Source organism: Zymoseptoria tritici, chromosome 2 (assembly GCF_000219625.1).
Source record: "Zymoseptoria tritici IPO323 chromosome 2, whole genome shotgun sequence".
Taxonomy (NCBI): domain Eukaryota; kingdom Fungi; phylum Ascomycota; class Dothideomycetes; order Mycosphaerellales; family Mycosphaerellaceae; genus Zymoseptoria; species Zymoseptoria tritici.
The window spans coordinates 289240-312390 of NC_018217.1; the positions used below are offsets into that span (position 1 = coordinate 289240).

Here is a 23151-nt window from a genome sequence, read left to right on the forward strand (position 1 = left end):
CCAACTTCGCAACCGCCCTCTCAAACCATCGCTGCAAAAACGCCGCGTAGCCAATCGGCATCACGCTATTCAAGTCGTCGTCTTCATCCAAACCTGCTTCCACCCTCAGCTTGTTCTGCGCAGCTACAACCAGTAATTCAATCATCTGCTCTGGAATCATCGAGAATCTCTGCTCGTCTTGATGGAAGAGCTCGAAGAATCGCATCGTCACGATGGCCGTCTCTCTCGTTCCCGTCAAGCACAACTCGGCCGGTACCACGGATTCCGGAACCTCGAGCGTCTCCAGAATCTCCTGTATCGTCTCTCTAATCTTCGCGTGTGAGATTTCGAACGGCTTGTTGTTGTTCGGCCACGAGGCTCGGATTTGAGCTGGAATCAGGGTCCAGCATTGTGCAGCAATCTTTGCCTTCAGTCGGAGCCTGCGGTCGTGTCGTTGCGCGATATGGCTCATGTCCTGATCGGTCAAGACAGGCTTGTGACATCCGTGACATTGGAACTCGACAGCTTCGGACTCGCTCATGGCGTTGATGATGTAGAACTCGCTGATGCCTGGGTTGAAGCAGCCGCAGGGAAGCTCGGCGCCGCGGCCGAGGCGCCAGATGATGCGATCGTGGAGGAGTTGGTTTGGAGATTGGAGCGTGATAGTATTCCAGTCGTCGGCGAACTGTTCGTCGTGCGCAAGAGATAGATCAGGATTGTGGGCAAAGAGGCGCTGGCGGACGTGGAGGTAGGCGCGATCGGAAGCGCGATCTGTCAGATCCTGCAAGAGGTAGAGCCATTCAGTAGCAGGATCGTCTTGATTATCGCGGAGAAGATCAAACCACTCGGCAGCGGTACAGTTGAAGGTATGAGATTCGACGGATGTGCCCCTGGCCGTGATCCAACGGATGCGAATGCGGGCGCGGTACTTGATGTCTTCATTTTCGTAGTATGCGACCAGCTCCAGGTTGCTGACTCCTGGAGCGAAATACAGCCGCTGGGCAGCTTCGATGAAGGAAGTGCATGGTTCGAAAATGGGCTCATGTGAGTCGGCCACAGTTGACAGTGTCTGGAGTTGGACGGAGAACGACAGGTTATCGGTATCCTGGTGGAACGCTCCAGCTCGTGGAGCTTCGCGGTATTGTAAGTTCTTCGGTCTGCTGAGGTATGGTGTGGCCTTCTTCGGGAGCAGGTTCATCGCAGGGTACTCGAAGTGGAGCTCGTGGTATGATCCGTGAGGGCCGACGGATCTCGTTTGGCTGAGGCTGGACGCGATGCTCGGATTGCCCGTAGCATGTTCGTCTGACACCGGATCGTCGACTTTGACGCCCAGTCGATCAAGCGCTGCGATCATGTCTTGCGTATCCTTGTCGATGTTTGCCATGGTCAAGAGACGGGCGCATCGAACGCGCGGTCTTTGAAACTGCTCTGGGTCGTTGGCTTTGAATGCTCGGATGCCTTGTTGTCCTCTCCTGATGAAGGATCGGGTGGATTCTCGATTCGTGGAGCGTACCGTTCGTTGCGCTCTGAGAGGTCAGAAGCTTGTCGAATCTTTAAAGAAGCTGGTGTCATAGCATCGATCAGACGTTCTTATAAGATAGCAAGCAAGGCAGCATCCTTTGTCGCGTGACCTAACAGCTAGGAGTCGGAATGGCCTCAGGCTACAGTAAGCTTGAGTGGCCGAATGATTAAGTCGCGGGTGGCTCGCGTTTTGTTTGTGTTGATGTTGATCAGGTTGCTTCGAAGGTCTTCCAAATTATTTAAAGGCGGCGCAACGGCATGCCGGCATCGCGCCGACGATCCCTGTCAGTGAGCGCTGATCATCAGGTTAGGCGGTAGTGGGTTGACAATATGAAATTTCGCTGCCAGGGAGCAGAAGCGGTCGAGATAGGGGATGAAGGAGGAGCTGGCATGCGCCGGGCAGGGCGCAGTGGAGTCGAAGAGAAGCATGTACATCAGACTTACCGCCATGACAATGTCGATTCTCCTGCTGCTCCAGACGTCTTCGGCATACTCGCCACGGTGCTGGTATCGCTTACGGATGCATGGCCTGACCTGCAGATTAGCAAGTTTTCGTACCTCCAAGACTGGCCATATAGCTCTGCCGTCGATCTAAACATGCCGGCGGGTCTTTCGTATGAGCAGCGCATGCTCGGACACCCGACGAGTTCAGGCCACGGTCTCGGTGGATGGTGACAACAATGAGAATGTGCTTCTTTAGCCTGACCTGCAGATCAGCAAGCTTTCGTAACTCCAAGACTGGCCAATATAGCTCTGCTGTCGATATGAACACGTCTCCGGTCCATCCATATGCACAATATCCCAACTCTTGTAACGCCTGTACACCTTGCTCCTTTCCAAAATATGCAACCTCGATCCTGAATGCCGCACAGAGGCATCATGAGTTCTCGCCCACAGTTTGCTAGAGATTCGTCAGCACAGTCCGCCATGACACTTTCACACTTCTCCGCCCATTCAATCCATCCAAAACAACTCACCACAAGCCAATCCATCCCCTCCGTGACACCCTTCCCCGTCACAGCACTACACGCCATAATACTCCAATTCCGATCCTTCAACTCCCCCAACTTCAACGCCTCACTGATATCCCCCGCCCCTTTCGCCCCGGGCTGATCCTGTTTATTCGCGAAAACCAACAACGCCGCATCCCTCAACTCATCCTCGTCCAGCATGGCCTTCAACTCCTCCTGCGCAGTATGTAACCGCTCCACATCCGTGCTATCAATCACAAACACCACCGCCGCCGTGTTGGCGTAATAGCACCGCCAGTACGGTCGGATAGAAGTCTGGCCGCCGAGATCCCAGACGTTGAAGGCGAGGTTGCGGTACGTCACGGATTCGACGTTGAAGCCGATGGTGGGGATTGTGGTTACGACTTCGCCGATTTTGAGACGGTAGAGGAGGGTGGTTTTGCCGGCGTTGTCGAGGCCGAGGATCAGGATGCGGATTTCTTTCTTGGCCCAGAGGAGGCGGCTGAACATGGAGAGGGCGCCTCCCATTTTGGCGGGTGTTGTTTGGGAGGTTTGCCGGGGATGGTTGTATTGCTTTTGCGGGAGGGTTGAGGGGGGAGTGAGAGATACTGGACTTGGCTCGGGTGGATCGTGAGGTGACTGCGAGAGGATACGGTATTGGCGAAGTATAGACGGTAGTACTGCTGGAAAGAAACAAGAGGTGTGAGGCTCCCTTTCACATGTTCGTGTCCCGTTTTAGGACGTCAGAGCGAGCATTCTTTGTCATCAATTTAGCGGCGAAATCGTAGACTCCCGCGGGGAAAGCTGCCAAGTCTTTACAACCATGTCGATGCATCTTTTCTTTTCTTCTCTCAAACATCCAACAAAACAATTTCGTCAAACAGAATGTCCTTCGCTCGAGTTCGGCATGCCTGCTGAACGGTATGTCGCAAGGAAGGCGGCACCGCTGAGTGGCATCTCGCCAGACATCGCCGGGCTCCTCAGCAGAATCACCACAATCAGGTAAGCCAGCGCAGTCTCTTCCACCCTCACACTTCCCACCCTCGAATGATGCTACCCATTCAAACCGAAAAACTCTTGATCTCTATGAGAGCCAATTATCAAGCTCAACAGTCTGACTCCAATCCTTCACACCTCTGCAATCCACCAGACGAATCTCGACGTGCAAAAAGCTAACCGAAGGTTTCAGGTATCATTCATCTCATTCGTGACATTATCTAGTTCTATACACTTTCAATGCAAGACCTCATCTACGCACCCACAGCCTGCAGACTCTTCACCGTGTCGACAATAGCCTGATCGAAGCTGCGCCATTTGATACCGAGTACTTCCTCCGCGCGCTTGCTGTTGACCTGGTAAATGCCCTCCTTGGGGTAGTCACCGCCCTTGGATCCGTCGAGCGCTGGAAGCTTATCCTTCAAGTCTGGGTAGCCCTTCGCAATCGCCTTGGCAATCTCCAAGTTGCTGAAGTGTCCCGCCGTGATGAAGAAGCGCTTGTTTGCAGCATCCTCTTTCTCAGCTGCCAGCACGTGGCACAATGCCAAATCTCTCACGTCGACCCAGATGAAGGTGCCAGTAGGAGGGATCTCGTCCTTGTACTTGCCGAGCATGGTGTCGCGGATTCGCTGGTTGGAGGTGTTGAGGGCGTCGAGAGAGTTCAGGTAGTGAACGATAGGTCCCAATACAAGCGGCGGGCACATTGTTGCGATGGTGAAGTTGGGCTTCTCCTTCTCGACAAAGTCCCATGCTGCACGCTCGGCAAAGGTCTTGCTTGCACGGTAGCCGGCGGCTGGGTCCTTGAGCGCGTCCTCCAAAGTCATTGGGTTCCAGTCGTCCTCCGAGTAGACGTGACCGGGCCATGTTCCCTTGGATGGATTGACGATGCTGGCGAAGGAGGAGGTGATGACCACACGCTTAACGGTGGGTGCATTCTTCTTGATCGACTTCAGGATTCCCTCGGTGCCAATGACAGCCGGATCGAGGAGTTCCTTTTGCACGTCTGTGACGTTGAAATGGAACGGCTGTGATATCAATCAGCATCACTTCTTGCCATTGCTTGTCCTATTATGTCCTTACCGACGCAGTGTGAATGACAGCCTCGAATGGTGGGTCAGAGACGATGGCCTTGTCGAAAGCACCCTCCTGGGCGACATCCTCAACTAGAGCGAAGTCGAGCTTGTCCTTGCCGTACTTGGAGTGTGCGGCCTTGATCTTGTCTGCCTTCTCTTGCGAACGAACGGTGGTGACGACAGAGTGGCCACGCTCGAGGAGATCGTCAAGGACGTGGGCGGCGATGAAGCCAGAGCCTCCAGAAAGTAGGACACGCATGTTGTATGTGCAAGTGGTGTGGAAGTGATTGGTGAGGTTGTGAGATGGGTTGATGAGAGAGGAGTGCTTCGATGGGCCATGGAGAGGTCTAAGTAGCTGGCGTAGCATTGCCTAAATGCAGTGGGTATGTCATCGACCGCACAGTTCCTCGTTACCTCCGGAGCTCGACGTGTTTCGGGAGCTGCAGCATCTCAAATACGTTACTGTTTGGTCCATTGACCGTGATGTCATTGTCAAAGGACGGCGTTGATGACCGCTGATCGTCCACAACCATGGCGGGCCAACGGCAGTGGTGAAGGATGAGAACAAACATGTTCATCGAAGAAGCATGACAGCGCGGTGTTCATGCACATCGGAGGATGCAATGGGAGCAGGGATCGGATAGAACTAAATGAATAAAAGAGCATGAGACACAGCCACGGGAGCACGAGCTCGACTGCCGCGTCTGGGCGACGAGTCTTATCACGGGCACTGAAGCAACGTAGATCTCGCCGTGCCAACTCTCCAATACAAACCAACGAGCATCCCTCCAGCACACGCAATAATGTCTCACAACTTCGCACCATACCAGGCTTCACCTCCAGAGTCCGTACGAGCTAAATCGCCTCCTCCAGCACGCACATCCATCGACTCTTCCCGACCTCAAGCAGCCTCTCACACGCGCAACATCTCCGCCGTCTCGAACGCGTCTGATCCATGGGCAGCAGCGCGAGCTCAACGCCTACCGTCACCTTCACAATACGCCGATGAAGACGAAGGATACACAGATCTCGAGGGCGGGGGCGCGCGACCCTACAACAATCGATACAACGACTACATCGGCTCGACTGCATTGCAAGGAGCAGGACAGACCTCGACGTCCATCTTTGAGACAAGTCTTGGGATACCGATACACGTCGAAGCGTGCTTGGCGTATTTGATACTTCCACCGGCGGGAGGTGTGGTGCTATTGCTGTTCGAGCACAAGAGCGACTATGTGCGGTTCCACGCCTGGCAGAGCGCGTTGCTGTTTAGCACGATGTTCTTCATACATATTATATTCTCCTGGACGAAAGTTGTGAGCTGGATGCTGTTTGTGGTGGACATGGCTGCGATTGTGTATCTCGCGGCGGGTGCGTGGAGGAATGCGGATACGTTGGATCGTGTTGAGGTACCGTTTTTGGGAAGGCTTGCGAGCTCGTTTGTTGATGAGGAGTAAGAGCATGCATATATTGAGGCCTGGAGCCTATTTTTGAGCGAAAGAGGATCTGTAATTTGCCGCGAGGATGCTGTCTAGACCGATGAAGGCTGGGCCTGGGCGACGAAGACATCTCTACGCGGCATGGGAGTGCGACTCACGAGATTCGACATACTCGCACGAGCTGCATTGCAAACAAATTCATCACAGCACGGCTTATTATCGAGACTCCAGCAGTCACGGCGGAGACATGAAATGCAGATGAGACATTCAACCTCTCTAAGAGCCAATTTGCAAGAAGAACAGCTCGCGACTGCACTCACTTCAGGACAGAGAGCCTAATAGCGCGAACAGCACGGCAATGAGCGGTACACTACTACGATGGCTCATACTATTACGATGGCTCGTCCAAAACTCATGATTTCAACTACTCAAGACCTTCGAAGTGTTGCAGGAAAGCGTCTTCGGTCCGCAAGTGGTCACCGCACGCTTGCAAGAAGTGCCGACCACAAGCATCCAGTCTTTCAAATTCACCGGCACGCAAAATGGGTCACAGCTTCACAGGCGTGGACCTGCGGCAGCACATACCCTCCCACTACCACGAACGTATGAAGCCGAGTTCTTCAATTCCCTCAAGCCGAAAAGACTCCTGCTTCGAGCCATCATCCAACCGCACTCACACAAGTTGCAAACAAGGTATTTGCACAACAGTGTCAAAATTAAAGGAATGTATATACGAGATATGCAAAAGTTGCGATGCCACGCTAAAGGATAGAGACGCCCTTTCTCCCCAGTAATTACTGCTCTGTCCCAGGGCCAAAGGGAAGTAATGAAGGAGCTTTTTTCATGTCGGTGTCGTTGTTGGGAATGCCTCGATGGAGAGGCATTTATGCGTAAGTTGGTGGCGATCCGCTGTTGCTTCCGCTGCCGCTTCCGCCGCTCTTGGGAGGGGTAGAGTTGCCGGAGCCGTAGACTGGCGCGTTCCCGCCCGATGAAGGCTGTGTTGGGATGGCTGATGGCGTTGCGGTCGATGTGGGCTTGCTTCCGGTAGGCGTGGTTCCGTTTGATCCAGAGCCTGAACCTCCATTCGACCCAGAGCCTCCGTTGTAGGGTGGTGGAGTCGATCCTGATCCCCCAGTCGAGCCACCAGCGTTGCCACCGGCGCTGCCGCTTCCACCGGTCTTTGGAGGAGAGGTGTTTCCGGAGCCGTAGACTGGCGCGTTCCCGCCCGATGAAGGCTGTGTTGGGATGGCTGATGGCGTTGCGGTCGATGTGGGCTTGCTTCCGGTAGGCGTGGTTCCGTTTGATCCAGAGCCTGAACCTCCATTCGACCCAGAGCCTCCGTTGTAGGGTGGTGGAGTCGATCCTGATCCCCCAGTCGAGCCACCAGCGTTGCCACCGGCGTTGCCGCCAGCATTCCCGCCAGCGTTGCCTGATCCACCGTGGCCACCGGACGATCCACCACCACCGATCGAACCGGAACCCTGTCCACCGCCGCCGATCGAACCTGAGCCCTGTCCACCGCCACCGATCGAACCTGAGCCCTGTCCACCGCCACCGATCGAACCGGAGCCCTGGCCTCCTCCACCAATGGAACCCGAGCCCTGACCTCCTCCACCGATCGAACCGGAGCCCTGGCCTCCGCCGCCGATCGAGCCGGAGCCTGAGCCCTGACCTCCAGCGCCGAGTCCACCGCCAAATCCGCCTCCCAGTCCGCCTCCGAAGCCTCCCTGGCCTCCACCGCCGATCGAGCCTGAACCTGAGCCCTTTCCTCCGCCGCCGATCGAGCCGGAGCCTGAGCCCTGTCCTCCGAGGCCAAATCCGCCTCCGAAACCTCCCTGGCCTCCACCGCCGATGGAGCCCGAACCTGAGCCCTTTCCTCCGCCGCCGATCGAGCCGGAGCCTGAGCCCTGTCCTCCGAGGCCAAATCCGCCTCCGAAACCTCCCTGGCCTCCACCGCCGATGGAGCCCGAACCTGAGCCCTTTCCTCCGCCGCCAATCGAGCCGGAGCCTGAGCCCTGTCCTCCAAGGCCAAATCCGCCTCCGAAACCTCCCTGGCCTCCACCGCCGATGGAGCCTGAACCTGAGCCCTTTCCTCCGCCGCCGATGGAGCCGGAGCCTGAGCCCTGTCCTCCAAGGCCAAATCCGCCTCCGAAACCACCCTGGCCTCCACCACCGATAGAGCCGGAGCCGGAGCCGGAGCCTGAGCCCTGTCCTCCAAGGCCAAATCCACCTCCGAAACCACCCTGGCCTCCGCCGCCTATTGAGCCGGAGCCGGAACCAGAGCCCTGTCCTCCACCGCCGATAGAACCGGAGCCGTAGCCCTGTCCTCCACCACCGATAGAGCCGGAGCCAGAGCCCTGTCCTCCACCACCAATCGAACCGGAGCCCTTTCCTCCAAGGCCAAAGCCGCCTCCAAGGCCGCCGTTGCCCGACCCGGAGAAACCGCCGTTTCCTCCTGCACCTCCACCGACCTGGCCGCCAGCACTGCCGCTAGCACTGCCGTAGCCTGAGGCGGAGCCGCCGCCGCCGTAGTGAGGCCAGCTTGGGAACTTGGAAGGGAAGAAGCCGAAAGTACGCTTCTCGATAGCGACGTCTAAGAAAGTCAGCGAAGTGTGCGAAGACGGTCTATCATTTGTACCTACCGGTCACGGGCTGAGCAGTGGGCAGAGCGAGAACGGTCACGGCCGAGGCCAAGAGGACCATGGAGTACTTCATGCTGATGGTAGTCTTGCAAGTTGTTTGAAGAGGTATAAAGGTGGGAAGAAGAAGAGGTATGGAGAAGAAGCAGAGCCGGCAGAGGAAGAGCGAGAGTGTGGTTGAAGCGAATGGAATGCTGCGAAGGCCTGATGGATTGAAAGAGACCAGAGTGCTGGTCGTGGAGTTGACCTTATATCACCACTGGCCTGTGGTCCGTGAGAGCTCGTGAGGAGTCCGACAGACTCACCGCTGAGCAAAACTCCCGCCCGCGAGGCATGGTCAATGCTTCGGGTCTCGCCACGTTCTGAGGAGGTCTCATTCTGGTGGCGCTTTGGGGCGTGCTGTTCTGGGCAAGTCTTTACGAAGCTAAGGATTCCGTGCGATGCTTTCGATGCCGAGATCTCCACAAAATTCCTTCGGCTTGTTTCGAAATATGCAGGACCGGAATCGTATGCCTTCACGACGGACCCGAAAGAGGAATTGTGCCGTACCGCAGCGGGACAGAGACACGACCTCAAGGCAAGCAGTACGCATGGTGCATTCTAGAGATATTGCTTCTTCCTTCCGAGGAGATTCGATGTCAATAGCTGACCAGATTTCGCTTGGAGTTAGCTTGCAAAGTCACGCAGAAGCATAGGCCGAATGGCGCTGTCCAACCCTGAAAAGCATATCGCAACCTCGGGAATGGACAAGACGCAGTATAGCACCGGGTTCGAGAGTGGGCAAGAGGCTTCAGCGCCGCACTCTCAGTCTTGATGTCGGTCGAGACTGGGTCACGGCTCGGTCCCACCCAAACTTCCAGCAAAAGCAACAAAGTATGCCTTGGGCGGACGTCTAACAGCTTTCGCATGACAGAAATCGCAAAAGGCGGCACATCTCTTGGCCGGTGCTGTCATGTGCGCCCTCGTGGTGGTGATTGAAGCAAGCCCCCAAGTGGACATGACAAAGTCTCCCACTGCCACGAGCCGTTGAATGTCATCACGAAGCTACGTTGACGTGTCGCCGAGTCGCGGTTGAGGGCTACATCTGGGGGTTGCTTTTGCGCTCAACGATAGTCATAGATCCTACTATACGTATTACGCAGTCCTGCAGGCTTGCATAGAAAAGCAGTAAACGACAAGGTCATGAACGTGTTCCATGTAGCGATATATTGGATGAGCTTAAGTCATGTCCAGGCCGAGCCGCGGTGTCGACCATTCCCAGTGGGGGCGGTCCATCAAAAACAACCACAGATGACTGTACCCGTGGAAGAGCGGGCCATGAGAAAGGGGCGGACGATTCACTCCACTTGGTCTGCTGCCCTCATCTTATGGCAACGCTATACAGCAACGCCAAGGCATAACATTGATCCTTCTAAGATCTTTTCGCCTTTTAGTGCAATTGCATCTCGCTCGTATAGCGTGTGCACTGGATCAATGCAATCCACTGAAACTGCTTTAGTATACCCCTGGTCGCTGTAGCTCAAAATAAGCATTTTGAACCCAAACCTTAAACCGTCCTCTTTCCGCCCCTCGCGCCAGCAGGATCCGATCGACACGCCTCGCATTTCCACCGGTGGAAATTGATCTACAGCTGCAGGAACCCGCCCTTCCTTCCACAATTCGCTCGCTTGGATTCCAGAAAATATTCTCGAATTGCATTGGCAAAGCATCGGTGCTTCACGAAGGGTGAGCTAGCTGGGCCTGGACCGCGTCTGCGCGAGTAAGAGCATCTCAAGAGTGGTCTTGCGGAGGGAGAGTTCAGGGGTCAATTTCATGTCTCCCGCGGCCGGCGCGGAGTCCGCAGGATGGACCTCGCCTCACGGGTCACGAATCACGAATGTCACAAACTCATGATGCCTGCCAGGCGTGCTGTCGAGGCTCCCATGCGCTGTGACATCAAGACAGCAGTCATCGAATTGGCCCCAATGCGGACGGCTGTGACTGACTGACTCCAAGCTCTGCCGAGTCACGAGCAATGACTCCCAAAGGAGAGACGGGCTGACCGCATCAAGTCGGGTGACACTGTCAACGGGCTCGATTCTTCAATGTCATGGCGATGAGAGCCCAGTGACACGACAGAGTGGAACACTGCCGTCAGTCCTTGACCGACTTGCCATCGGGCCGGATTGACGAAATGGTGCTTCGTTACTTGATCGCTCCATGAATACCACACCCTGGCGGCCTGCTCGCCGTGCTTCACCGCTTTCGTCTACTCGCATCGAAACATCTCGATGAGCGACCGCTCGCCTGGTGAGGCAGCATGTTACGTCTGCAAGGATGTTACAACGCACAATCTGCAGGACAATCCATCAAGTAATCGGCCGCATCGGACCGATACTGCAGACATGCTCGCCTGAGAAGCGATGGAACACTCGCTCGATCATCGCACAGCACAGCTACAAGTACATCTCGAACGGACAATCATTCGACAGCGCCTTGAAGCACATGGATGCATATCAAATGAGTGTTTGGTATGTATTAAAGATTATTACATTATGCCTCAGTGTCAAAATATCCTCTCTGCGATATTACAACTTCTTCTGGGTCTGATTGACGAGGCATGCTATGCTTTGACGGGCGATCTCGAGTGTCGGAGTGTCTTATCCGAATCTTGGTCGTCTTGGTCGAATCTAGTACGAGGTAGGAGGAGAGGAGCTTCCGCCGTAAGATGATGGTGGAGGAGTGCTGCCGTACGACGATGGTGGAGGGTTCGTGTTGTACTAATGACATGAAGTTCAGCTGCAGCTCAAACAACATGGTTCAATGCGGTTTTAGGACCTGGAGCAAGCGGAGCGACTGTCTCGCACCACGCTACAGGCCTTACATCCTTCGGTTCACTTACGCTGGGTGGGCTGGAAGACGGTCCCTTAGGTGGGCCAGAGGGAGGACCAGATGGCGGTCCCTTGGGTGGTCCATTCGGTGGGCCAGATGGTGGGCCAGATGGTGGACCAGACGGCGGACCCTTAGGTGGGCCGGATGGAGGGTAGGACGGCGGGCCTGATGGCGGACTGGAGGGAGGACCGGAAGGACGGCCCTTTGGTGGGCCAGCTGGTGGTCCCTTCGGCGGACCTGATGGAGGGCTGGATGGTGGGTACGATGGTGGGCTCGATGGTGGGCTCGAGGGCGGGTTGGACGGGTACTGGCGAAGGTCATAAGGTCAGCCAAGTCTCAGAAACGTTCGCTTGGCCAAAGGCCGACAAGGCACATGCTGAAGCTTGAGAGGCGTCCCGCCCTTTGATCTACTTACAGAGGGAGGAGTGCTATTGCTGCCGCCGTATGACGATGGTGGTGTTGTCCCGCCGTAAGACAATGGGGGAGGGGATGATCCGCCGTGCTACCGAATCGTCAAGTTGGCTGATCTGAGAAATGGTCCCTCCTTGATTCAGAAGCTGATAGGACATGCTGTTGGCAAGCTCAATGGTCGACTTACGTTGGTAGGTGGCAACCCGCCGCCGTTGCAACCGGGGCATCCGCTGCTATGAGAAGAACCGCCGTTGCTGCCATATCCAGAAGGAACGCCGTGAGAAGATCCGCCGCCGCTGCCATATCCAGAAGGCACACCATAAGACGATGGTGGAGACGATCCGTGGCTGTAAGACGATGGTGGAGAATACCCGGATGGCTTCGACCCTCCGTACTGGAAACCGAGATATGGAAATCAGCGTATGTTCCAGCCATTTCAAGGGACATGCTTCGGGCCATATCTCTGTGCCTGGCATACTTGGGTTGACTTACGCTTGATGGAATGCTTCCGTGTCCGTACTGACCAAGGCTTCCTAGAACCTTGTGCAACAGACCGAGCGTGCGCTTCTCGACGGCCAAGTCTGAACGATGTCAGCAACCTGCTTGCATTCAGTGGACCTCGCTGATACTCACCAGTCGCGGGCTGAGCGGTGGGCAGAGCGTAGGCCGCCGTAAGGCCGGAAGCCAACAGAATGGCGGAGTACTTCATCTTGACGATGGAAAGGGCTCGATGGGAAGGTATGGAAAATGAAAACGATGCGAAAAAGACGATCAGGAGTGGTTGCAGAGAGTGACTGAGGTGAGTGCTGATGAATCGGAGTAGGTCGAAGTGTTGGACTTGCAGCCTTCCTTATACTGTACATCAACTCATTATGATCCGCGAAGAACTCATATGTTCTAGATTCTCGCTTCGAAGCATTGTGGTCAATGCTTTGGTCATGCCACGTTCTGAAGCGTGCGTGGCACACGAGATTGACATGGCGTATCGCCGCATCGAGGCATTCGCTTCGGGGGAGTCTCCGCGGGTGAATCTCTCTCAAGAATCATGTTGCCTTCATGCACGCACACAATTGAAGATCGACATACGAAGGATGGGACCGTTACAGCTTCGTACAAGAATTGTCCCAAGCCCCCTCGCAATGGGATTCAAACAGCTGCCTTGACGCTGAGATACAGCGCACGCTGCATGGAGGAACATAGCATCCTCGGCCTCATGGTACGAGATTAGACGACGGCATGTTCATCCAGCCTCACGACAGAAACAATAAAGTATGCCTTGCGAGGTCCCTGCTGTGGTTCGCGAGCACACCGGTCAGCTCAAAGCCTCCCTGCCAAACCTGTCGAAGGTGTCTAAGTTCTGTCAAAATGACTTTTGGCTGTCACGTGCCTCAGCCCATTAAGCCACCAACTTTGACCTACTCGAAGCGTGATGACAGAATCTTCCGGTGCCACGAGGTCCGTGACCGCCGTCACGAAATTGCCATGGCGTAACTGCAGGATGGTCAATGGAACTATTTGCGAGACTTGCGCCGAGCAAAAGCGGGCGGCGTCTGGCCTTCACGAACAATCGAGGACCATTCATGGTCTCGCTTAAGGGCCACCGTGGCACCGACAGTCATGATAAGTATGAAGATGGTATGAGAGTCAAGAGGGTTCATACAGCGTCGATCTCGAAGTCATGAACAGCCCGAGCCGGATGTCTACCGCTCAACAAGGAGAAAGGGACCTTCACACCCAAGATCGATATTGCTGTACAAAGGACTAGAACACAACAGAAGGCAAAGGGGCGGAGATTCGGCTTCGCAAAGTTGCCCTCGAGCTCTCAAGGCTGGACTATCGAAGCAGATTCAAATTGACTCGAGCCTTATTGATTCCTCCTAAGAGCTCTCGCCTTCTCCTCCAATTGCACATCGTCTGCAAGACGTGCGCTTACCCAATTCATCGAAGTAGACGAGCCCCTGGTTTTAGTCGCTGGAAATAAGCATCAAGGCAAAACTCAAAAGTCTCCGCCTTTCAGCTGACACGGCTCGCAGCCGAATTTGTGGAGATTATCGACAGCCACGAGAGTCAGGCCACTGGTCGCCTGATGACTTCGATCACAGCTCGAATCAATCGAAGAAGCATTGATGCGTGAGCCAAAGAGGTCTCGAACTTGCTCATGCGAGCAACAATATGATGATCGACAAGAATACATTCTGTGCCGAGCTGAAGGTTCGATGTAAGGTGGGGGCTATTTTCTAACTTCCTAATCCGTCACTGATCCAGGCTTGCGGACTGTTCCACCGGTCATGATGCTTGTCTGTACGTGGGTCGAGCGGACACGGGGGATCTAGAAGGTAGCATCATCCACTTGTGCAAATGTGGCCAGGTTCTCGGCCAGGCGATGCTGCAACTCACTGACTCTCAGCTCCTACTTCACCGCGCTCCACCCTTTGCTATCTTTACCTCCATCGACCATTACACTGCCAACAGTTTGACCATGGCCCTTCACCGCCTGCTCACAGGCCATCCGAAACACCTCAATGAATCTCCTTACATCCTCATAGGTGTTGTAAAGTGGAGCCGGCGCGACACGAATAACGTCCGGCTTTCTCTCGTCTACCACAACAGCATGCTCCTCGAGGACCGCCATGACTGTGTCAAGCAACCCTGGCTGCAACATGACCGATAGCTGCGCACCTCGTTGGCTCGAGTCGCGCGGTGTGATGATGTGGAACAGTTGTCGGCCCAATGTTGCCTGCTGATCTTGCAGGAGTAGATCTAGGAGCTTTTCGAGGTAGCCTGTGAGTTTGAGACTCTTTCCCCGGAGTGCCGACATCGATGTCTGCTTGAAGACGTCCAAGCTTGCACGTACGGCTGTGCAGTCCGCGACTGACGGATTCGAGACCTGGAAGCCCGCAGCGCCGGGTATGGGCTCAAACTTGTTGTCCATGGTGAATCTACTCGACTTTTGGGAGCCCCACCAGCCGGAAAGTCGCGGTCGGTACTCGAGGGAAGTGTTGCCATCCGTCGTTGCGCTCTCCACCTTGCTGTGACGCTCATGCACGAAGCATCCGCCGATACTACCAGGTCCGCTGTTCAGATATTTGTATGTACACCAGGCCGCGAAGTCAACGTTCCAGTCATGGAGCTGTAGCGGCACATTGCCAGCAGCGTGAGCGAGATCCCAGCCGACAACGATTCCCTTGGCCTGTGCGTGCGCAGTAATGGTTTTGATGTCGAAGAATTGGCCAGTGTAGTATTGGATGCCAGGTAACAGCACAAGTGCTAGCTCATTGGCATGTTTGTCGATTGTGGAGAGAATGTACTCAGTGCTCAAGGTCAGAGACGTACTGGATTCCGGCTCGAGCAGAAGCATCGAGCGATTCGGATCGTAGCCGTGAAAGTGAATTTGGGACTCTACGACAAAATGATCCGATGGAAATGCTCTGCCTTCGAGCAGGATCTTGTTGCGAGTTTTCGTAGGCTGATAGAAGCTGCACATCAATAGATGCAAATTTGCAGTCAAAGTCTGCATCACCGCCACTTCCTCCGCATGAGCGCCGACCACATTTGCCATATCCAGGCGTAGATCATCGTCCGCATGAAGCCAGGGAGGAAGACGTGTGTCCGAGACTTCTTTGAAATGCCCAAAGACGCCCTTCTGACGCCATGTCTTCAGGTACTCTTCGAAATACTTGGCGGTCAATTGTGGTTGAAGCCCGAGCGAGTTCCCACACAAATATGTCGATGGCTCATTAGAGGCCCCGGTCAGACTGTCCGCGACGGTCGATCGACTCAAATCTGATTTGCTTGGGATAACAAAGTGCTCTCGAAGTCCTCGCAGCGGGCACTGCTCATCCTTGACCTTTGCGTGCGCCTGCGAGAAGATCTCCGAGGTATCCATGGCTGCGACTTGGGAGCAGATGACCAGTCCGAGTAGCTGGCGTTCCCTTCCGAAGTCAAGTGAATGAGATCAGCTGTTCAGAAGTGCGAGAATGAAGACGATCAGAGGTGAGACTGGAAGCTGCGTGATGCCCTACCTGATCAGTCCATTGAGCTTGATGCCGCGAGATTTGACTGCTCAACTACCTTGACCGATTTGATAGAGGCTTGTTCAAGTCGAATGAGAGTATGCGATCTTGTGCATGTCGATGGAGTCGTTCGACGTCAACGTCAAGACTTCCAACCATGTCAGAATACGGAAGGGAAGGTCGTCGCGCGTCGATCAGCCGAGCTCTCAGTGGGCACGTCACGAGCGCCTGAGCTAAGACATCTACCACAACATCCTACCTAGGTACGACCACTCTATTCTTCCTCTTCTTCCTGTCGGCGACCGTAATCTCCTGCTCTGCACCGACCACACCACCGCAGTTGCGCCAGCACGATACAAAGCTGCTGGCGCGGGAATTGATGTCGATATCAGTATACATTGGACACAACGGCCGTTGTCTTGTCCTCGACCCAAGCGAGACCAGCAGCCTCGACGCCGTCCGATCGTGGATCGCCTCGCAGACCAATATCTCGCCTCGGAGCCAGATCCTCCTCACATCGCAGGGGAAGCAAGTCCGCAATCAGACACTCTTGACCGAGAACGAGCTATTCGTGTTCGATTCGGGCTGGTTGAACGGGAAGAAGGCGCCTACAGCTGGTAAAGATGGATCGGAGAGCGCGGAGAGTGAGGACTTCGTGCCAGGGGTAGCACCGGATACCATCAGCAATCAGAACGATCTCCAGTCATGGCAGAACCTTTTCCGATTACGCAAGAGCTGGGCAGCCGACCTGCTGGAAGGCTGCGCAGCTCGCGCAACACTGGCCGAGCAATACAAAGCAGAGCAATCTGTCATCGAGAGGAGCTTGGGAGTTGCAGTGGCTAGCTTGCAACAACATATCAAAACTGGGGAGAAGCAATACGCGCAGAGTGCCGTATGGTCCAGCGAGCTGTTGCAGGATCAACAAGCGCATACCGAGAAATGGGAGCAGAACTTGGGCAGTTTGCGCAGTATTCCCGCGCGATCAGAGTTCGCTCGATTCATCCCTCCAATGGCGCCCATATCAGGCTCTCGCCGCAACTCCCAGCAATACATTGCCACGCTGCAAGGCTTTATCGATGTCGTTACCGTGAAGCAGGCCGCCGGTGCCGCGAAGTCTCTCGTCAACGATCTTGCCAACAGAATAGACAAGGTCCGCGAGGATCTTACATCCGCTGCTGAGAGTAGCAATGAGCTTCTGCGCGCCGTAGGCCAAATCAACAACCGTTCTCTCGCTGATAGTACCTCGGAGCCGGCACAGCTGGTGAAGGAGATCGAGATGGTTGTCAAGAAAATGGCTTCTGACCTCGAACACGTCCAATCGCTCTCGCAGACCGCACCAGCCTTGTCGCAAGCATCGAAGATGGCCCTCCTACACACACGCAACTACCTACCGAACCTGAGCGATTATTGCAACGAGATGAACGAGCTGGTCCAACGAACACGAGAACAAAGAGCGAGTGCAGTTGATACAACTTGGGAACATATGCGGACTCTTTCTGCCATCGAGTCCCGACTCGCGAAGCTGTACCAGGATATCAAGGAGCTGGACGTTCCTGCAGATGAGCAACAGCCATTCATGACCTTGAGCATAGTGTCGCGACTGCCCTCTGTGTACGGCCAGCTTCTTGTGGAGTCCATCAGGCGTCGCGAGTGGGTCGCAAAGATGAAGCGAGATTGTGGGACACTACAGGAAGAGGTTGCGACCTACCAGGACGAAGAAGACAAACGGCGCAAGAAGTGGATACGGAACGTTGAAGATGTTGTCAGTCCGGTCGCATTTCAGACCAGACCGCTCGGGATCGAGCTGAGCTTGAAGAATGAAGGTGGCAGCTGGCCAATGGTGACACGGGAGGAAGTTGCAGAGTACTTGAATACGCTTCTAGAAGTCTACGGGCCGGGTCCAGTCACAGAAGAGCTCGAACAAGCCATCAAGGATCTTGACAAGCCGACGCGGCGGCAGGTCAAACATGCCAAAGCATTCAAGAATGGCAGCATGCACGAGGCAGCTTTTGGCGACACCTCGTTGATGCTTCGAGGTGATGAGCAGGGTAAGGCTCTGCGAGAAGCCAACACCCGTCTGGAGGAAGACTTGAGAGCTCAGAAAAGCCGTGTCCGCAAGCTCGAAGATCTTCTCCACCGCCAAAGCCAGGTCAGCCGAGCCAGCACTGGGGACATCTTCACACCAAGTAGCGAAGGCGCATTCTCGCAGAGGATAGCAACACCTCCTATTGGCGCAATGCAATATCCCGGCGAGACATCTCGACCCGGCTCTGTTAGCCAACGCAGAGGCTCCATTGCTCAAGCTCCAGGCGCCGAGGAGAGACGACTTGCTAAGCGCGTTGTCGACCTTGAAGCAGAGTTGCAGACTATGAAAGATGCTGCGATGGTTCGAAAGAGCTCCGATGCTGAAACCCAGAAGCAGGTAGAGGAGGCAATGTCCACTAAGAGGGACCTCATGGAAAACATGGAAGCTCAGCAGCGAGAATTTGCTACCGAGCGGATGAACCTGGAAAAGGACCTTCGCGAAGCCAGATACAAGATCGAAGAAGCAGAGAATGAGATTGAGCGCGCTGACGAGGAGATGACGAGGCTGAAAGAAGATGCTTCAGGTCACGCTACACGGGCTGCGACAGAACAGGACGCCAGGACCTCGATCGAGAAGAAGTACGATCAAGCTGAGAAAGCGAGAGTACATGCGGAAGAGGAATTGCGGAAGCTGCAAAGTGCACAAGAGCAGAAGCGTGAGGTGGAGTCAGAACAATTGCAGTCACTTGCAGCTGCGCACTCCAACCTTGCCCCGGATGCTGCGACTCCGGACGGCTTGATTGCTTTGGCTGCTGCCGTCGAGGAGCTGTCCCGGAGGTCTGCTGCTCACGCAAAAGATCTCGAAGAAGCGATCAGCCTCGCAAGGTCTGAAAATGAGTCCCTTTCGTCGACTCACGAGCGATCAAAGACCGACTTTGCGACTCTTACCCAGCATCACACCGGGACTGAAGATCAGCTTCGACAGACCGAGGAGAAGCTGGCAGCGGCAGAGGCGAAGAGCAAGTCTTTGGAGGAAGAACTCGGCCTGGAGCAAGAGCAACTTCGAATGCTTCGCAGCAAATTTGCGGAAGGTGAGACTGGTTCCGAGATCTTGAGACAACGAGTGACCGAGGAAGAGGAGCGGGCTGGCAAGCTGTCCTCTGACCTTGCGGAAGCACAATCGCACATCACCAGTCTAGATGCCGAGCTCATGCGGCTCCAGAAGATGCAGAAGCAATATGCTGCCACTGCCGACACGTCCTCCGACAGATTGGCCAAGCGTGCAGAGCGCGCGAAAGAGGTCTCGCAGAAGTTGTACGTGCAGAACCTTCGTCTGAGCAGGCTCCTCGAGCGCTTGGGCTTGATGGTAGCGTATCAGAATGACTCTATGGTCGTGGAACGTGCCTCGAAGATGGCTGCTAGCACCAGCATCATGGACCCACATTCTCAGATGAGTCGCACAGCGTCGGCTGTTCAGTCACCACCTCCGACTAGGAAGTCTTCCGCTGCCGATAATGAAGCTCCGACAGATCTCAGACTTCTCCACTGGCCAGATGCAACGACTGCGGAAGATGAGGCCAATCAGTTTGAGGCATTCCTCAACCACATCTCTCGCTTCGACTTGGATGTATTTTCCGAAGCGGTGACGAAGCGAGTTAAGGACTTTGAATACACCGCCAAGAAATACAGCAAGGAGTCGAAGGAGTCCACGAAACGAGCTGACGCTTACAAAGACCGCGCGGTCAAGTTGAGGAATGAGGCACACTCCAAGATCGCCGTGCGAGACTTCAAAGAAGGTGACATGGCACTCTTCCTTCCCACGCGAGGAGGACAGGTCAAAGGCGCTTGGGCTGCGTTCAACATCGGCTGTCCGCACTATTTCCTTGCAGAACGCGATGGCATGCGGCTGGGCACTCGCGACTTCATCGTAGCCCGCATCCAGAGAGTGGAGCAGAAAATCGTGGACCTCAGCGGTCAACGCACAGCATCAGGATCACATCTCCCAGCCGATGGTCGTAGCATTGAAACCCAAGCGAGTGAATCTTTGCAACTCGAAGACGACAATCCCTTCGATCTCTCCGACGGCCTGACATGGTGGATGGTCCACGCTGTCGAGGAACGCGGAGCCGGCGCCGCACCCACCACGCCTGGTCTGGGCAAGAGCACCGTCAGCACCGCAACTGTGGACGCCAAAGGCAGCATCCGCATCAAACCTCGTAGCAAAGGCGACGACGCTAGCAAGCATCTTAACAAGAGCTTGGACAGTCGTCGCAGCAGCACTACTTCCAAGAAGGGCGTGTCTGCGCTTGCGAGTCCGCCGTCTGCTTCACTCACGCCTACGAACCTCGATGGTGCGCGCTCTCGCTCGGAAAGTCAAAGCTCCAACCTCAACCAGCCTCCTGCAGCTGCTTCGCTTCGTCCAATGCCCATGCCAGCAGGCTCCGGCTTGGGAATATCCGATCCCATCACCTCTTCCGCCTACACATCTCCCTCCTCCGACACCAACAATAACCCTCAGGCCTACGAACAGGTGCGCAACGACCTCCTCTGGGGCCCATGACGCCAGCCAATCCGCGCCGAATCATGACCACCACATCCATTCAACCTACCAACGAACCACCAATTCTAACACCCCCCTCACAGACTCGTCGAGCGTCCCATACCCCAGCTCCTACCCCCACAACCAATCAACATGATCAAGACCACATAATCGCGGCACAACAAGCACCCACCAAGAAACCCGCAAGTACACGCTCCAAGTCCCCTTCCAAGTCCGTCCGCTCTTTACAGCGGCATCTGGAGCCCCCTGCTGGTGGTAGTGCTGGTGGAGGAGGAGGAGGTAGCGCAGGAGGAGGAAGTCGACCACAATCACCCGCAAAGACATCGACGAAAGTTTCGCCGGTGAAGAGTAAACCTGCGGCTGCTGGTGCGGGCTCATCGGGGTGGGAGAGTTTGTGGTCGGCGGAGTTTTCGGTTACGAGTCCGACGAAGGAGAAGAAGAAGGGTGAGAATTGAGGTGTTTCGAACATTTAGCGACGGTGTTGGGGGGACCTATTTAGCCTTTCCGGGAGATCAAGCGACAGAAGACAGTCCAAGGGAGACCTGTACTAGAGCAACGTCGTCAAGCTGAACCCCAATCGTTTCATGTTTGCCATGTTGGTGTTCCAAACGTAAAATCTGCTATCTACACATGCTCTCATCGTAATGTCATCCGCTACAATTGCTTTTCATTTCGCTCTGCGCCAACAGCGCTATCACATCAAACAAGACACTCAAGTCTTAACATCAGGCTCAACGCGGCCAATGAACTCCTGCAGCTTCAACAGCTCCACGGCCATCTTGACGTTGTCCTTCAGATAATCCTGCGCATCCAAACCATAGCTCTTCTCATCCGTCTCGTGCTTCTCAATGTACAGACGGATCGTGGCGCCAGAGCTGCCCGTACCCGACAATCGCACGACAATGCGGCTGCCGTCGTCGAACTTGACGTAGATGCCCTGGTTCTTGCTGACGCTGCCGTCAAGATCGGTGTAGCTAAAGTCGTCCGCCTCGATGACCTTCCGGCCAGCGATTGAAGAGCCGACGAACGAGTCGCGCTTCGTGGTAATGAGCTCCTTCATGTGTGCGGTCATCTTGTTGGCGCCTTCGCTTTCGCAGCCCTCGTAGTCGTAGCGGGTGAAGAAGGTGCGGCCGTAGATTTGCCAGAAATCGTGTTGAATGCTCTTGATGCTGGGTGTGGTGCCGGTTTGCTGGCCAACTCCGGCGATGATGTTGAGCCATGCAACGACTGCCCAAAGACCGTCCTTCTCACGAATGTGGTTTGAACCTGTGCCGAATGACTCCTCTCCGCAGATGTTCATCTTGTCCGAGTCGAAGAGACCGCAGAAGAACTTCCAGCCGGTTGGCACTTCGTAGCTTTCGAGGCCCTTCTTCTTGGCGACGAGATCGACGGCGCCGGATGTTGGCATGGAACGAGCCAGACCGTAGACGCCTTGCTTCTTGAAGTATGGAATGAGGTCGGCGTGGTGTGCAATGATGGCGAGCGAGTCACCAGGTGATACGAAAGAGTTGGCACCGTAGATCATGTTGCGGTCACCGTCACCGTCAGAAGCGGCTCCGAAGTGGATGCCTTCCCGATCAACACGCTCGACCAGCGAGTGTGCGTAGACAAGGTTGGGATCTGGGTGGTGTCCACCAAAGTCTGGCAGTGGTTTGCAGTTTTGTGTGCTTCCCTTCACTCCAAGCTCTTTCTCAAAGATGTCCACACCGTAGTTGCCAGTCACACCGCTGAGGCCGTCAAAGAGGATCTTGAAGTCTTGATGTTGCTTGAGGAAGTTCTTGATCAGGTCGAAGTCGAAGATGTCCTTGAGCATGTTGACATAGTCGGTGGTGCTGTGAACGATCTCGACCTCGAGGGGGCCGTATGTCTTGGTGCCAATGGTGGAAAGGTCGATGTCGGGAATGTCGGCGATCTTGTAGGATTTGAGAGTCTTGGAGGTTTCGTAGATCTTGTTCGTCACACTCTCCGGTGCTGGAGCTCCATTCGCAAGGTTGTACTTGATGCCGAAGTCCTCTGTGGGACCACCCGGGTTGTGAGATGCAGTGAGGAGAATTCCACCAGTGGCCTTCTTGATGCGGATCAGGTGGCTCGCGGCGGGTGTTGACATGATGCCATCCTGACCGATCAAGAGCTTCTTGACACCGTAGGCGGCACCGATCTTTGCAATCACTTGGGTGACCTCTGGGTTCCAGTAACGGCCATCACCGCCAATGACCAGGTACGAGTCCTTGACGCCTTCGGGGATGGAGAGGAGGATGGAGGCGACGAAAGCTTCGCTGTAGTGGTCCTGTTGGAAGACCTTGACCTTCTTGCGGAGACCAGAACTGTGGGAGTGAGATTGTGGTTAGCAGTGGCATACCATGGTAGTGATCAAGGCTATGGTACTCACGTTCCTGGCTTCTGGTCCTGGAAAGGCGTAAATGAGACTTCTTTGACGGACATGATGTGTGTGAAGTGAGAGTTCTTGGTATGAGAGGAAGAGATTGTAAGTGAGAAGGAAGCAGACGAAAAGAATTATTCCGTGTCAACTTCTTCCTGCAGCAATGGCAGTGACGCCGATCTTTCCGCCGTCTTTCCTCACTCACATGCCCCGCCAACACTTTCTCCAGACCCTGGAACCTCATCCCATCAATAGCGGGGTGCCCTCAACGTC

At 55.0% G+C, this 23151-nt stretch overlaps 8 protein-coding genes across 8 annotated transcripts; 2 read left to right on the forward strand and 6 right to left on the reverse strand.

The window, feature by feature from the left end:
* Positions 1 to 2091: 2091 nt before the first annotated feature.
* On the reverse strand, positions 2092 to 3141 carry MYCGRDRAFT_98945 (uncharacterized protein; the record flags this gene model as incomplete). Its single annotated transcript, XM_003855751.1, has 2 exons — positions 2092 to 2130; positions 2478 to 3141. The coding sequence occupies 2 exons, from the start codon at positions 2997 to 2999 to the stop codon at positions 2092 to 2094; spliced, it is 561 nt and encodes a 186-aa protein (XP_003855799.1).
* Positions 3142 to 3721: 580 nt separating this feature from the next.
* Positions 3722 to 4799, reverse strand: MYCGRDRAFT_35581 (uncharacterized protein; the record flags this gene model as incomplete). The annotated part of the gene is made up of 2 exons (XM_003855750.1): positions 3722 to 4492; positions 4548 to 4799. 2 exons carry the CDS (start codon positions 4797 to 4799, stop codon positions 3722 to 3724), a joined length of 1023 nt encoding a protein of 340 aa, XP_003855798.1.
* Positions 4800 to 5343: 544 nt separating this feature from the next.
* MYCGRDRAFT_37539 (uncharacterized protein) lies at positions 5344 to 5997 on the forward strand (the record flags this gene model as incomplete). The annotated part of the gene is made up of 1 exon (XM_003854673.1): positions 5344 to 5997. One exon carries the CDS (start codon positions 5344 to 5346, stop codon positions 5995 to 5997), a length of 654 nt encoding a protein of 217 aa, XP_003854721.1.
* A 1837-nt stretch (positions 5998 to 7834) lies between these two features.
* On the reverse strand, positions 7835 to 8179 carry MYCGRDRAFT_30845 (uncharacterized protein; the record flags this gene model as incomplete). The annotated part of the gene is made up of 1 exon (XM_003855749.1): positions 7835 to 8179. A coding segment is annotated over one exon (345 nt), but the record flags the coding sequence as incomplete, so codon positions are not given.
* Positions 8180 to 11287: 3108 nt separating this feature from the next.
* Positions 11288 to 12609, reverse strand: MYCGRDRAFT_107824 (uncharacterized protein; the record flags this gene model as incomplete). Its single annotated transcript, XM_003855748.1, has 6 exons — positions 11288 to 11377; positions 11500 to 11796; positions 11905 to 12030; positions 12088 to 12294; positions 12393 to 12481; positions 12534 to 12609. The coding sequence occupies 4 exons, from the start codon at positions 12607 to 12609 to the stop codon at positions 11992 to 11994; spliced, it is 411 nt and encodes a 136-aa protein (XP_003855796.1).
* A 1536-nt stretch (positions 12610 to 14145) lies between these two features.
* Kyn1 (putative kynureninase) lies at positions 14146 to 16019 on the reverse strand (the record flags this gene model as incomplete). The annotated part of the gene is made up of 2 exons (XM_003855747.1): positions 14146 to 14229; positions 14437 to 16019. 2 exons carry the CDS (start codon positions 15784 to 15786, stop codon positions 14146 to 14148), a joined length of 1434 nt encoding a protein of 477 aa, XP_003855795.1.
* Positions 16020 to 16292: 273 nt separating this feature from the next.
* MYCGRDRAFT_54658 (uncharacterized protein) lies at positions 16293 to 20775 on the forward strand (the record flags this gene model as incomplete). The annotated part of the gene is made up of 2 exons (XM_003854674.1): positions 16293 to 18023; positions 18231 to 20775. 2 exons carry the CDS (start codon positions 16293 to 16295, stop codon positions 20496 to 20498), a joined length of 3999 nt encoding a protein of 1332 aa, XP_003854722.1.
* Positions 20776 to 21094: 319 nt separating this feature from the next.
* Positions 21095 to 22994, reverse strand: PGM (uncharacterized protein; the record flags this gene model as incomplete). Its single annotated transcript, XM_003855746.1, has 2 exons — positions 21095 to 22822; positions 22888 to 22994. The coding sequence occupies 2 exons, from the start codon at positions 22938 to 22940 to the stop codon at positions 21211 to 21213; spliced, it is 1665 nt and encodes a 554-aa protein (XP_003855794.1).
* Between the last annotated feature and the right edge of the window lie 157 nt (positions 22995 to 23151).